The sequence below is a fragment of the Carassius carassius genome, chromosome 3 (assembly GCF_963082965.1).
Source record: "Carassius carassius chromosome 3, fCarCar2.1, whole genome shotgun sequence".
NCBI classification, from domain to species: Eukaryota; Metazoa; Chordata; class Actinopteri; order Cypriniformes; family Cyprinidae; genus Carassius; species Carassius carassius.
The window spans coordinates 39,380,069-39,392,401 of NC_081757.1; the positions used below are offsets into that span (position 1 = coordinate 39,380,069).

Sequence of the window (12,333 nt, forward strand, 5' to 3'; positions counted from 1 at the left end):
GGCATACAGCACAGTGAAAACCCTGTTTAGACATAAACAGAAAATAAAAATTCTGTCATCATTTAGTGAGCAAATGATAGGATTCAATTTTTTGTTGAACTATCACTTTAAATCACCTGTGTAAGTGCTTTACATTGTTTATAATTTTTTTTTTATTAAAATGTAACATATGACAAATGCTGCATGAGGAGACTGATGATGCAAATGTATCATCTCTTTCCCACATATAGTAATTACCAGTAAATTACAGTAAAGCAATCATGTATAAACAGCCCCTTTTTAAAAATACTGGTAAATTCGTTCCAGCAATTTAGCAGTAAGGGAAGTTGTAACATTACCAGTAAATAGCAGGAATTCTGCTGTGTGTGAACTAGGGCTGCACGATTAATTGCATGCAATTCGATTATGAACGCGATATTGCGTAGCTTGTCAGTGAACTACAGCTCTATTAAGTGCCGCTTCATTTGAAAGCAGGTGATGGACATTTACCGCTAATCACAGAACTGGCTTTACTAACGAGATACGCATGACAATTGCATGCGATTAATCGTGCAGCCCTAGTGTGAACGCAGAATGAAAATGACCGGTATGAGCACGTACGAGTTCAAAACACACTAATGTAAGAGGTCTACTCTGGGCCAATCCAGTGCTGTTGAAATCCAACGGCTTACAGCCAATTAAAAACATTCTGATGCAGATGACGCATTTACTCCTCGCTGTGTAGTTCAGTTTGATGTAAAAATGAAAACATAAATTTTTACAACAAAGCACAGCTGTTAAGAGGTCATTTCTGACGAATGAAGTTACAGAATTTACCTGTATTTTGAAATGGATTTGTAAATGGTCCTTTACCAGAAAAAAAATGAAATGTCATTGCCTGTGAGCAGTGCATTTTTGAATTTACTGGTAAAGTCATTCTGGTAATTTTACAGCAGTTTACTGGTATTACTGTGTGAAAGCTTTTTATACATAAAAAAACATACTTTCAGTAAACTTAATTTTTGTAAGTTACCTGTATTTTTAAGTTATTTCTTTTATCTGTTTAAGTTATCATTACTTAATCAAATCAACCCAACTGCAGTTATCGTTTTTCTTAATTTATCTTATTTACCAGCATAATAAATTGACTGTATCAGCATCTGTGAAGTCAGTTTCTTTTTGCGTCAGTTTTGTCAACATTTAATAAACGTTCTAAAAAATAAACAGTGATTTAGTCCTAAATATTTTAGTGTTAAATGTTAATTTAGTTTTAGAAAAATTTATGTTCTAAGATTTATATTGCATTTTCCATCACAATTTGATTATGAATCATTTATATTTGTCATTGCTCACCGAATCGGAATCTGTGTTTGGAGAATTATGTCTCCGTGACTGGTTATTTGTCATTAAAAGACGCTTTTTATCCATAGTATTATCCAATAGGGACACTCTTCATTTCTATGTCTGTTTTGTTATTGGTATCTGCTTCCTGATATGATATCCTTTTAAATGAAAGAGTCAGTTCCTGACAAAATCACAAATATGTGTGAAGTCTATGCTAACGTTACTAGCATAAATTAGTGCTTTGTGGTTAGAGATGGCACTTCTGATGTACAGAGGAAATGTTTTGCTGCCACTGGACAGTGGAAAACCCGATTGGCAGGCCATATAAATCTTTGAAGTTTATTACGACTGATCTCATTTTAACACCTCTATTAACATTGTGTGGATAATAGGATGTTGATTTCAGGGCTGATTGTTTCATGGAAAGATAAGGTGGTGATATCGACTGGAATTGTGTCATGGAAGTGAAATTCTTTTCTCTTCAACTTGGCTGTTTTGCAATAGAAGATTGCAGTTTTGGCCTAGAATAGATCATTTGGATTCTCCATTAAGATATTTATCATAGCAGACAAAATGTTCTTGACAGAAAAAAATTTACGCAAGTATCTTCAAAGTTCTTTGAAAATGGAAAAACAAAGATGATTGATTTTGTCAAATGATTTGCCTGCTTTAAACGGCTCATTGTTTCTCACTGAAGCTGGTGAAAGGTTACACTGATGAACTGTTGATGAACTTGGATTGATCACTTTCAGTTTCCTGATAAGTGATAATATGGAAATATCCAAAGCGGTTTGGATTGGATGACCTCTACCCAAACTCTCCGACATTGTTAACCATGTTTCATTCTATGCAATTTTGTTAAACCAATTGTAATAAGAAGTCACAATATGATCATCCACAAGAGCTTGAAGATCTTTGATGCTGAACTGCTTTGCACCTTTGTTCTGAGCACCCGGTGGTGTGGTTGACTTCAGACAGCCAAAATAAATTACACTTATCATTTTGCTATTTGTTGTATTTGTTTCTGGTGCATCAACTCTTTGGAAAACCCTATGAGTTACATTTTGCTCAGGACATTTATTTTTCAGTTATGCAGCTGCTCTGGTCTACTGGCGTACTTCCTGGAATCTGGATGTTTTGACATCACAAATTTGCAAATCTTTCATACCCTTTACCATGCAAATGATAGCATATTCCTTTGCCTATCTTGTTTTTTGGACAGCATTGTGAAGGCTGATTGTGGGATGACTCTGGGATTTCTGGCAAAACACTCACTTGTTTTTTGAAGCAAAATATTTGCTTTACCTAACTGATATAGTGCAGAACTGGGGCATCAGAATTTTTCCAAAGCCCCGCACAGATGGGATGTGTTTTGTCTCCCCTGCACACCTGTGTGATGAGCCAGTTCAGGTTAGATGTTAACGTAGTGGTGACGCAAAGAGAAGCCAGCTCCCTACTTTTCAGCCGTCTGCACTGTCTGATCTAGATCAGAATGCCTGAAGATGAATAACAGTTTTCCAGTGAATAAGAAATGTAGCAATAAATCAGGAGTTTTAATAATGCAATTGTTTGAATATGAAAATGATTTATTTTTGGACAATGTCTTTGGATTTCTTAAATTTTCTCTACTTGAACAAACCCTTAACCCAAAGTGTGCCATATATACCTCCACAAAAAAGCAAGGTTTTGAGGTGAGGTGTGTCTTTTTTATTTTCAGTTATCAAATTAAAAAAACAAGCCAAAATATAATAGAATTGCATTGTAGGAGGTACCTTGGTGGTTTGCCTTTCTGGTATGTGAGTGCAACTGGGAAACAAATGCCATATATAAGGGATAATGCATGGCCAGCTGTGCATCAAATGATTTTAATGCTCGGCATGGAGGCCTAGAAGTGCATTAATATTGTTTACTGCACAGCTAGCTAGTGTTGTCACGGTACCAAAATTTCAGTATTCGGTACTGATACCAGTGAAAATCCACAGTTCTCGGTACCAATTTCGGTACCAAAGCAAAACACAAAAATATGCTAATTAAAAAAAAAAAACTTTATTTACAATTGTGTTTAAAGTTTTTCTACAAGTTATATAATTATGAAAAACAGTAAACAAGTTTCACCCAAATTTAATTTGTCTTTTAATTTATGAAATTTAAACACATTTTATTTTTGGTAAATAAAGGGGATTTGCTATTACAATTAAAACATGGAAGAAATATTGTGATTTATTTCTTTAAAAAAATAAAGTTTTATAAATTTTTTCAATAGTAGTAGCAGTATCACATACATTTTACTAAATAATAGTAATATTTCTAGCACAATGCCTTTATGTAAAAATTTACTTTTAGGCCTAATGAATGCATATTTGTCATTTTAACTGAACTTAAGACTGGTGGTGAAGCTTAAGATATTTTTGGTCATTGAGGGTTTCTGTAAAAAAAAATTGTAATACAACCCGAATTCCGGAAAAGTTGGGACGTTTTTTAAATTTTAATAAAATGAAAACTAAAAGACTTTCAAATCACATGAGCCAATATTTTATTCACAATAGAACATAGATAACATAGCAAATGTTTAAACTGAGAAAGTTTACAATTTTATGCACAAAATGAGCTCATTTCAATTTTGATTTCTGCTACAGGTCTCAAAATAGTTGGGACGGGGCATGTTTACCATGGTGTAGCATCTCCTTTTCTTTTCAAAACAGTTTGAAGACGTCTGGGCATTGAGGCTATGAGTTGCTGGAGTTTTGCTGTTGGAATTTGGTCCCATTCTTGCCTTATATAGATTTCCAGCTGCTGAAGAGTTCGTGGTCGTCTTTGACGTATTTTTCGTTTAATGATGCGCCAAATGTTCTCTATAGGTGAAAGATCTGGACTGCAGGCAGGCCAGGTTAGCACCCGGACTCTTCTACGACGAAGACATGCTGTTGTTATAGCTGCAGTATGTGGTTTTGCATTGTCCTGCTGAAATAAACAAGGCCTTCCCTGAAAAAGACGTTGTTTGGAGGGAAGCATATGTTGCTCTAAAACCTTTATATACCTTTCAGCATTCACAGAGCCTTCCAAAACATGCAAGCTGCCCATACTGTATGCACTTATGCACCCCCATACCATCAGAGATGCTGGCTTTTGAACTGAACGCTGATAACATGCTGGAAGGTCTCCCTCCTCTTTAGCCCGGAGGACACGGCGTCCGTGATTTCCAACAAGAATGTCAAATTTGGACTCGTCTGACCATAAAACACTATTCCACTTTGAAATAGTCCATTTTAAATGAGCCTTGGCCCACAGGACACGACGGCGCTTCTGGACCATGTTCACATATGGCTTCCTTTTTGCATGATAGAGCTTTAGTTGGCATCTGCTGATGGCACGGCGGATTGTGTTTACCGACAGTGGTTTCTGAAAGTATTCCTGGGCCCATTTAGTAATGTCATTGACACAATCATGCCGATGAGTGATGCAGTGTCGTCTGAGAGCCCGAAGACCACGGGGATCCAATAAAGGTCTCCGGCCTTGTCCCTTAGCACAGAGATTTCTCCAGTTTCTCTGAATCTTTTGATGATGTTATGCACTGTAGATGATGAGATTTGCAAAGCCTTTGCAATTTGACGTTGAGGAACATTGTTTTTAAAGTTTTCCACAATTCTTTTACGCAGTCTTTCACAGATTGGAGAGCCTCTGCCCATCTTTACTTCTGAGAGACTCTGCTTCTCTAAGACAAAGCTTTTATAGCTAATCATGTTACAGACCTGATATCAATTAACTTAATTAATCACTAGATGTTCTCCCAGCTGAATCTTTTCAAAACTGCTTGCTTTTTTAGCCATTTGTTGCCCCCGTGCCAACTTTTTTGAGACCTGTAGCAGGCATTAAATTTTAAATGAGCTAATTAAGTGGATAAAAGTGTAAAATTTCTCAGTTTAAACATTTGCTACGTTATCTATGTTCTATTGTGAATAAAATATTGGCTCATGTGATTTGAAATTCCTTTAGTTTTCATTTTATTAAAATTTAAAAAACGTCCCAACTTTTCCGGAAATCAGGTTGTAGATCATATTAATTATTATTTAAAGATAATACTACTACTAATTCTACTATCATACTAATGTATATACAATGCACTATGAATTGATGAGCTGCTGGGTTCATGAATATTAATCACGTTGTCTGCGTTCGGTCAAACTGATTTGCTGAAATCAAAACAGGGACGGTACTAGATCAGCGCTAGCCAATGAAATTGCCATTTGCGCATTAGCTCCGCCCAATACCGGAGAAACCGGTATGTCTTCTGCTTGTTCGAAAATGAATATGAATAATTCTAAATGAACTCCATTATTTTGACAGGAGAAGACAACAAAGAATAGTTTACATATAGCGTGTCGATTCAGCGTGGTAAGACTCTCGCTCTCTCTCTCTTTGCATGTGTGAGAAACAGCGCTATCAGCAAAGCGACGGTGAGTCGTGCGCCTTCACACAGAGTTTACAGAGCATCAATTACAGATGCGCTGTGCGTCCATTGAGATGAACTGAAAAGTTCAGATCGCTTGATGGAGAGAGAACTCTGAAGCTCAGATGCTGAAATTAATGCAAGCATCATGCGCTTCAGTCTATGTAGTAAACAAACCCGCACGTCTCTGCCATTCATTAATTCACACAGAGACGCGCAGAACACGGATTCATATTTCAAACAACTTTTGCGGCTTAACATTTACAGATACTGGTCCATATGGAGATTTGATTTGATTAATTTATGCTAACTTTCCTTCCTTATTCCTTCCTTCCTTATTTATTTATTAAGCACTTTTACACAACTTGTCATTTAACAAAGTGCTGTACAAACACATACGCAATCATAAAAACATACATCATTAACACCACATATAAATAATGAATTAAACCCCTCAGTTTGATAACCTACAAAAGCAACTACTATACCCCATTTAATGCTAGAGCTAGGAGGTATTCTTTAAGCTTATGTTTAAAAACTGTAAATGTACGTTCCAATCTGATAGAAAGGGGTAGATCATTCCAGAGTTTAGGAGCTATCGCTACAAAAGCTTGATCTCCACTTCTCCGCTTTGTTCTTGGAGTCGTTAAAACCAGCTGGTCAGCTGACCTCAAGGACCGTTTTGGTGCATATTTCTCAATAAGATTTGCCAGGTACAACGGAGCCATACCATGCAGTGATTTATGAACATAAATTAAAATTTTAAAATTTATTCTGTAGTCAATCGGTAGCCAATTTAAAGAGCTCAATACTGGGGTAATATGGTCTTGCTTACGAGTTCAAAAGTCTCGCAGCGGCGTTTTGAACTAGTTGTAAGCATTTAATCAGTGAGTTATTTATGCCGACGTACAGCGCATTGCAGTAATCTAGTCTTGTAAATATAAATGCATGAATGAGCTTTTCGAGATCACGAGTGGACAGAAATGGTTTCACTTTCGCTATTAATCTCAAATGATAGAAACAAGACTTAACGACAGAATAAATTTGTCTCTCAAACCTGAGATCACTGTCGAAAAGAACACCTAAATTCCAGACTAATGGCTTACAAAAGGGGGCTAAATCACCCAGATCATTAAGATTATTTGGAACTCCAAACCACACGACTTCAGTTTTCTCTTCATTTAGTTTTAAAAACTTTGACAAATTCCGTGACTGTCCATATTAAAATGTAAGTTTCATTTTCATGACTGTATTTTGAGATTCCGTCCTCGTTTTCTGCTTCGCGGAAATCATAGCACTGAACCGGGTTTGAACGGGACCTCGGTACTACCGGTACTTAAAGAAACCTGGTACCGTCACATTTAAATTTTTTTAGCACCGACTTGGTACCGAAGTACCGGGTCTTTTGACAACACTACAGCTAGCCATGCATTATCCCACTTATACCATAGTCATTTGGCAACATTGACAAGTTAAAGCTGTGAAAATTCTTGTTTACTCACTTACAGAAAACAATATATTGATTTAAATTTTCTAAGACACTTTTTGTTGGTAAAAGTCATAAATCTATATAATTTTATGTTTGTAGTTTATTTAGAATATATTTAATTATCCCACAACATAATTTAATATCCACTTAAGAGTGGAGTTAAACAGTTTATTAGGAACAATCAAAGCTGACTTTGAAACTGAATTTCTTGCATTATTACCCCATTCACACAATCCTTCAGAAATCCTTTTAACAATCTGATTTTCTACAAAAAAACATTTATTGTTATTATTATCATTATCATTATTATTATTATTAATGTTGAAAAGAGCTGAGAATATTTTTTTCAGGATTTAGGATATTTTATTAATAAATAGTCAAGCGGCATACTTAAATATGTAAAATATATTCATAAATAAAAAAAAATTTCTCAAATAATATTCAAGGTACTAGATAGTCATAATAACAAAATAATCCCACAACAGGTTTTATCTGCAATAATGATTGGCTGACTTAACATTATAGACCAAATATACAATTTAGACTAACTTCATTATACTCAAGTATTTGACAACAGAATGAGATAATTGACCAATCAGAATGATGTTTTCTGATAAGCAAAGAAATTATACAAAATAAAAATTAAATTAAATTTATGCATTTAGCAGACGCTTTTATCCAAAGCGACTCACATTGCATTCAGGCTAACAATTTTTCCTAACATGTGTTCCCCAGGATTCGAACCCCCAACCTTGCGCTTGTTAAAGCAATGCTCTACCACTTGAGCTACATGAACACAATAAAACAGCTATATATTGCAAAGCCATGTCTGCCTTCCCTCAGCAACAGCTAGCAGCAGCCATCTAGAGCACCCTAGCAATAACATAACATTATGCTAAAAATTGCTACAAATGATGTTGAAATTACATAGAAATGCCCTTGCAGCCATCTACAGCACCTCGGCATTGTGGCGGCATGTTCTAGCACCACTTAGGTTTTGTTCAGAAAAATGTAAATATGATTGAGCACATTTTAGTTGTTTGTGTAAATGTCAGACTCCAGTTTTGGTTTCTGAATCATTGTTTTGACTTTCCTCCAACGCAAAGTAGAACCACACCTCACGACAAGATTTGAATGTGTTGTTCTTTGCTGTAGGGTGTGTTTTCAGGTCGTAGTGCAGATACGCACATGTCAGGACCAGATTTTACTCTGTTAGCTGAGTTTGATGTTTGTGTCATGACTGTTGCTTAAGTCTTCAGTTGTTTGAAATGTTCTTTAAACAAGTTTTCCGCATGAGATATGGAGTGGAAAATACCGTTTGACAGTGTTTCTCCCAGGATGTTTTTGAGAGTGGATACTTACTATCGTGTGTCTCGTTCTATTGTGGGGTTCAGAATCAGGACACGGCCGTTACGTTTAATGTTAAGGTCATGCAGTGATGAATGGTGAGGGAAATATGAACTAAATAGAGTAAAATGTTGTGGAATGTGAGGATTTCTCAAGTGCTGATTGGCTGAAACCTGCCAGCTCAAAGATTGATAGCTTCTCTATGCCGGTAAATACTGATAGCACAACATCAAAGCTACTGTTCTGCCCTAGAGATCTCTATGGATAGTGGACTTCACAGGGTATTCAGTAAGATTCGGACAATGTCAGACCCCTTTGACTTTCATTGGATGAAAAAGATACTGAAAACTTTTTGAATAATATAATTTCTGTTCCAGTAGATAATAAAAAAAAAAGTCATACAGGTCATTCAGTAAACTCCTTATTTTAATACGCTTAATAAAATGCTTATTAATAGTTAGTAAGGTAGTTGTTAAATTTAGGTATTGTATAAGATTTGTGATTTAGATTATGGTCATGCAGAATATGTGCTTTATAAATACTAATAAACAGCCAATATATTAATAATAGTGAGAGTTGGTCCCTATAATAAAGTGTTACCTTTCTTTTTAGATAAATATGCTTAGGTCTATTATAGTCGTTTTATATTCATAAATCTGTAAGGTATATCCCTAATCCATAATCTATCTCTTTGGCAGATCAAGTGTTTGATGACATCGCAGAGTATTACACTGGAATCAGAGACCCTGCGAATCAAAACAGCTTGTATCTTTCTGCACGGTCAACATAAACCCATGAGAGGTGCTTAGTGTGTTTAGAGTAGCTCAAGCCCATGTTTTGACTTTTAAAGCTATGATTTTATCTAGATGCAGGTTGACTGTCAGCACTACTGTTTTCATAGAAAAAAGCAACACGTCTGTGTCAAATAAATATATGATTGTATCAAAGAGAAGATTTTAATTTAATTTTTTTAAACAGTTTATGCAAAAGTGATGATTTACTCACCCTCATTGGACCACACTGACTATAGTCCACACTATAGTTGTATACACAAAAAACTGTGAGATGTTTTCCAAAATATCTGTTGTGTTTCACAGAACAAAATTCATAAAGGTTTGGAACTGAATGAGGGTGACTAAATGATGCATTTACATTTTTGGGTGAACTGTCCATTTACGTCATTTCACACTAGGATTCAATATCTCACCTATACACGCATTTGCACATCTTGGCAAACATTTCCCCAAACAGTCAAAATGTATTTTCTCAAATTTTAACATCCCAATTCCAAGAGCAATATCTTTATGAAGTTGTCTGTCATCTGATCAGTCATTTACTCCAAAAATGTGACAATCCAGCAATGTGTTCGTCCAGTACATATCTGGCCTGTTTTGTCTATCTGTAATAACATACTTTCAATGGTCTTTCCAAACTCACATTCTGATAAACTGTAATGATCTCCAACGTCCCCTGACCCGGTGTATACTCCAGGTTCCAATTCCCTGTTCCAGATATTATCAAAAACACAGGCAGTGATGTATTCCCCAGATAAGCAAAGAAGAATGATATCTAGCACATTTTTTCTAACTGAGTATTTGATAATGTCTTAACTCCACATCTGTGTTAAGATATGAAGCCTTAAAATTAGCTGTTAAAGGCCCGGTGGCTCTGACCTCTTAGAAACTATTCCATTAAAATGTGCTGCATTCTCTAGTTTTGGTTGTGTTCATAAGGGCTGGTGTTGTCACATTACAATGTTTACACTAGTAAATGTTAATTGACGAAACCCTCTTGGCCCTGTGCATACAATGCTGTCTTTGTCATCAAAAAAAAAAATAAAAAATGGGCCAGGAAAGATGGTTTTGGATGCCAGAAAGACCAAAAGGAATGCATGAGTAATTGTGCCAGTTAGGAAACCTGGAATTGTGATCACGCTTAGCAATATTCTTTTTTTTTTATGTTCAGGATTGTCCTGATATGCCCCATACGACCGTTCATGCTGTTTTGAAAATGTAATAATAAAATTGCACATTTCAGTTAATGCTCTGTCTTTTTTTTTCTCTATAAATTTTAGGATCTGGTGAAGGATGCGGCAAGATCATTCAGCGCTTCCCTAAAAAGGACTGGGATGGCACGGCATTTCCCCAGGGTGTGGAGATGGTAAGGAGTAATTTTTTTCTGTTTTCTGAAAACAAAAACCCAAAAGTAGACTCAAGTCATTTATTCATAAACAGCTGCCTTCTGGAAGTAGCTGAATGGAAAAAAACTGTGTATATTCTACGTCTTTGTTTTTCCCAGTGTATATTCTACTTCTTTGTTTTCCTCAAAGTTCCTGAAGTCTGTGAATACATCTGCCCACATACTTGGAAACTCATGTAGTTCATGTTTCAGCCTTTCCTTTTGTCAACAAATGCATAATCATTGTTTACTTAAAGGTTTATGCCAGTTGCCTCTATTTGCACTAATTGGAGAATTCCAAGCCCATGTCCTGTCCATTTTGTAAAGGGTGTGCAGAAATGCTTTGCTGTGCTTCTGTCCGATCTATCGCTCTACACAGCCCAATTAACAGACACAAATCAACTTAACTCTGGACCAAATATTTGCTTATCTGAGCTGAAGAAGAACATGTTGTACATCTCCTTAGCATTGGCTTTAAAGTTGTCCTGGTTCTTGAGTAAAGAAGCTACAAATGTCCATCTTAAGCTGTTGGGTTGTGGCCTGGTTAACTGTTTGTTTACATGTTTATCAAGGCGTAATGTGTCAATATTGACCTTTGCATGAAATCGTAGGATTAAAGATTCAACTGTAATATAAAATACACGTCTTCTTATGAGCTTGCTTTTAATTTCCGAATGAAGATTCATTATGATATTTTTAAATTTTGAGACCCTGATATCTCAAAAAGGAGATGTAGCCATCCTCAATGAAGAAGAGCAATTCGATTCTTGAGGAAAGTCTTTCGTTATTATTTTATAAAAAATTCATATGTTGCAATGAAAGTGTAAAAACATGCAGGAATAGTGTGATAGAATACAGAGAACCCCTGAAGAATCTCAAGACTGTGTTTCAAGTTCAGTAAGTCTCTTAAAATATCAGATAGTTTGTCATTTTCATGACATGGCTGTAAAATGTCATATGGCACGACTTCCCAGAATTGATATGAATTATATTTCATAATACTTTCAAAAATGTTTTGAATAAGATGTGGACATTGACGTGTTCAGTGTGTAGGGAAAATATGTTATTACCTTTTAATCGACGGTTACACCACATGACATTTTTAGAGTCATTAAAAAAATCTTTATGAACCACCATGAATACAAAGAGGACATTTCTGAGAACCTGACACATGCGTTTTGGCACGTTGTAGACACTATTATTTGTCATTGAGCAAAACACAGGCTGTTCTCCCTCTGCTTTCTTGCTTTATTAGTCATTTAAATGTAAGTGAACCAAATAAATATGCTTGGTTACCCAATATCTTTGGATAACGACAGTATTTATGATATTTGGCTTCGTCTTTGCTCATAGAAAAGTCTGTATCAGATCAGTGAAGGACATTGGCTATTTTATTGTGAGAAGAGGCTTATTGTTCATGGCGAGGACTGATTTTGAGTCAGTCAGTTACTCATTTTGGCTGTTTACACTCACCTGCTGAGATACGGTCATCAGCACCGTCTCCCACTGATTCTGAATCTGTAGAGACTGTAATCTAGACAGTCATCTA

At 35.8% G+C, this 12,333-nt stretch overlaps 1 protein-coding gene across 4 annotated transcripts in view; it reads left to right on the forward strand.

Annotated features, from left to right (window-relative positions):
- The window catches only part of LOC132126706 (myotubularin-related protein 13-like), a 169,302-nt gene that overhangs the window by 35,986 nt on the left and 120,983 nt on the right, over positions 1–12,333 (forward strand). For all 4 annotated transcript variants that reach the window (XM_059538173.1, XM_059538180.1, XM_059538160.1 and 1 more), the window contains exon 2: positions 10,681–10,766. In XM_059538173.1, the coding sequence (XP_059394156.1) occupies positions 10,764–10,766 (3 nt within the window). In that variant the 5' untranslated portion in view covers positions 10,681–10,763. The remainder of the gene's footprint in view (positions 1–10,680; positions 10,767–12,333) is intronic.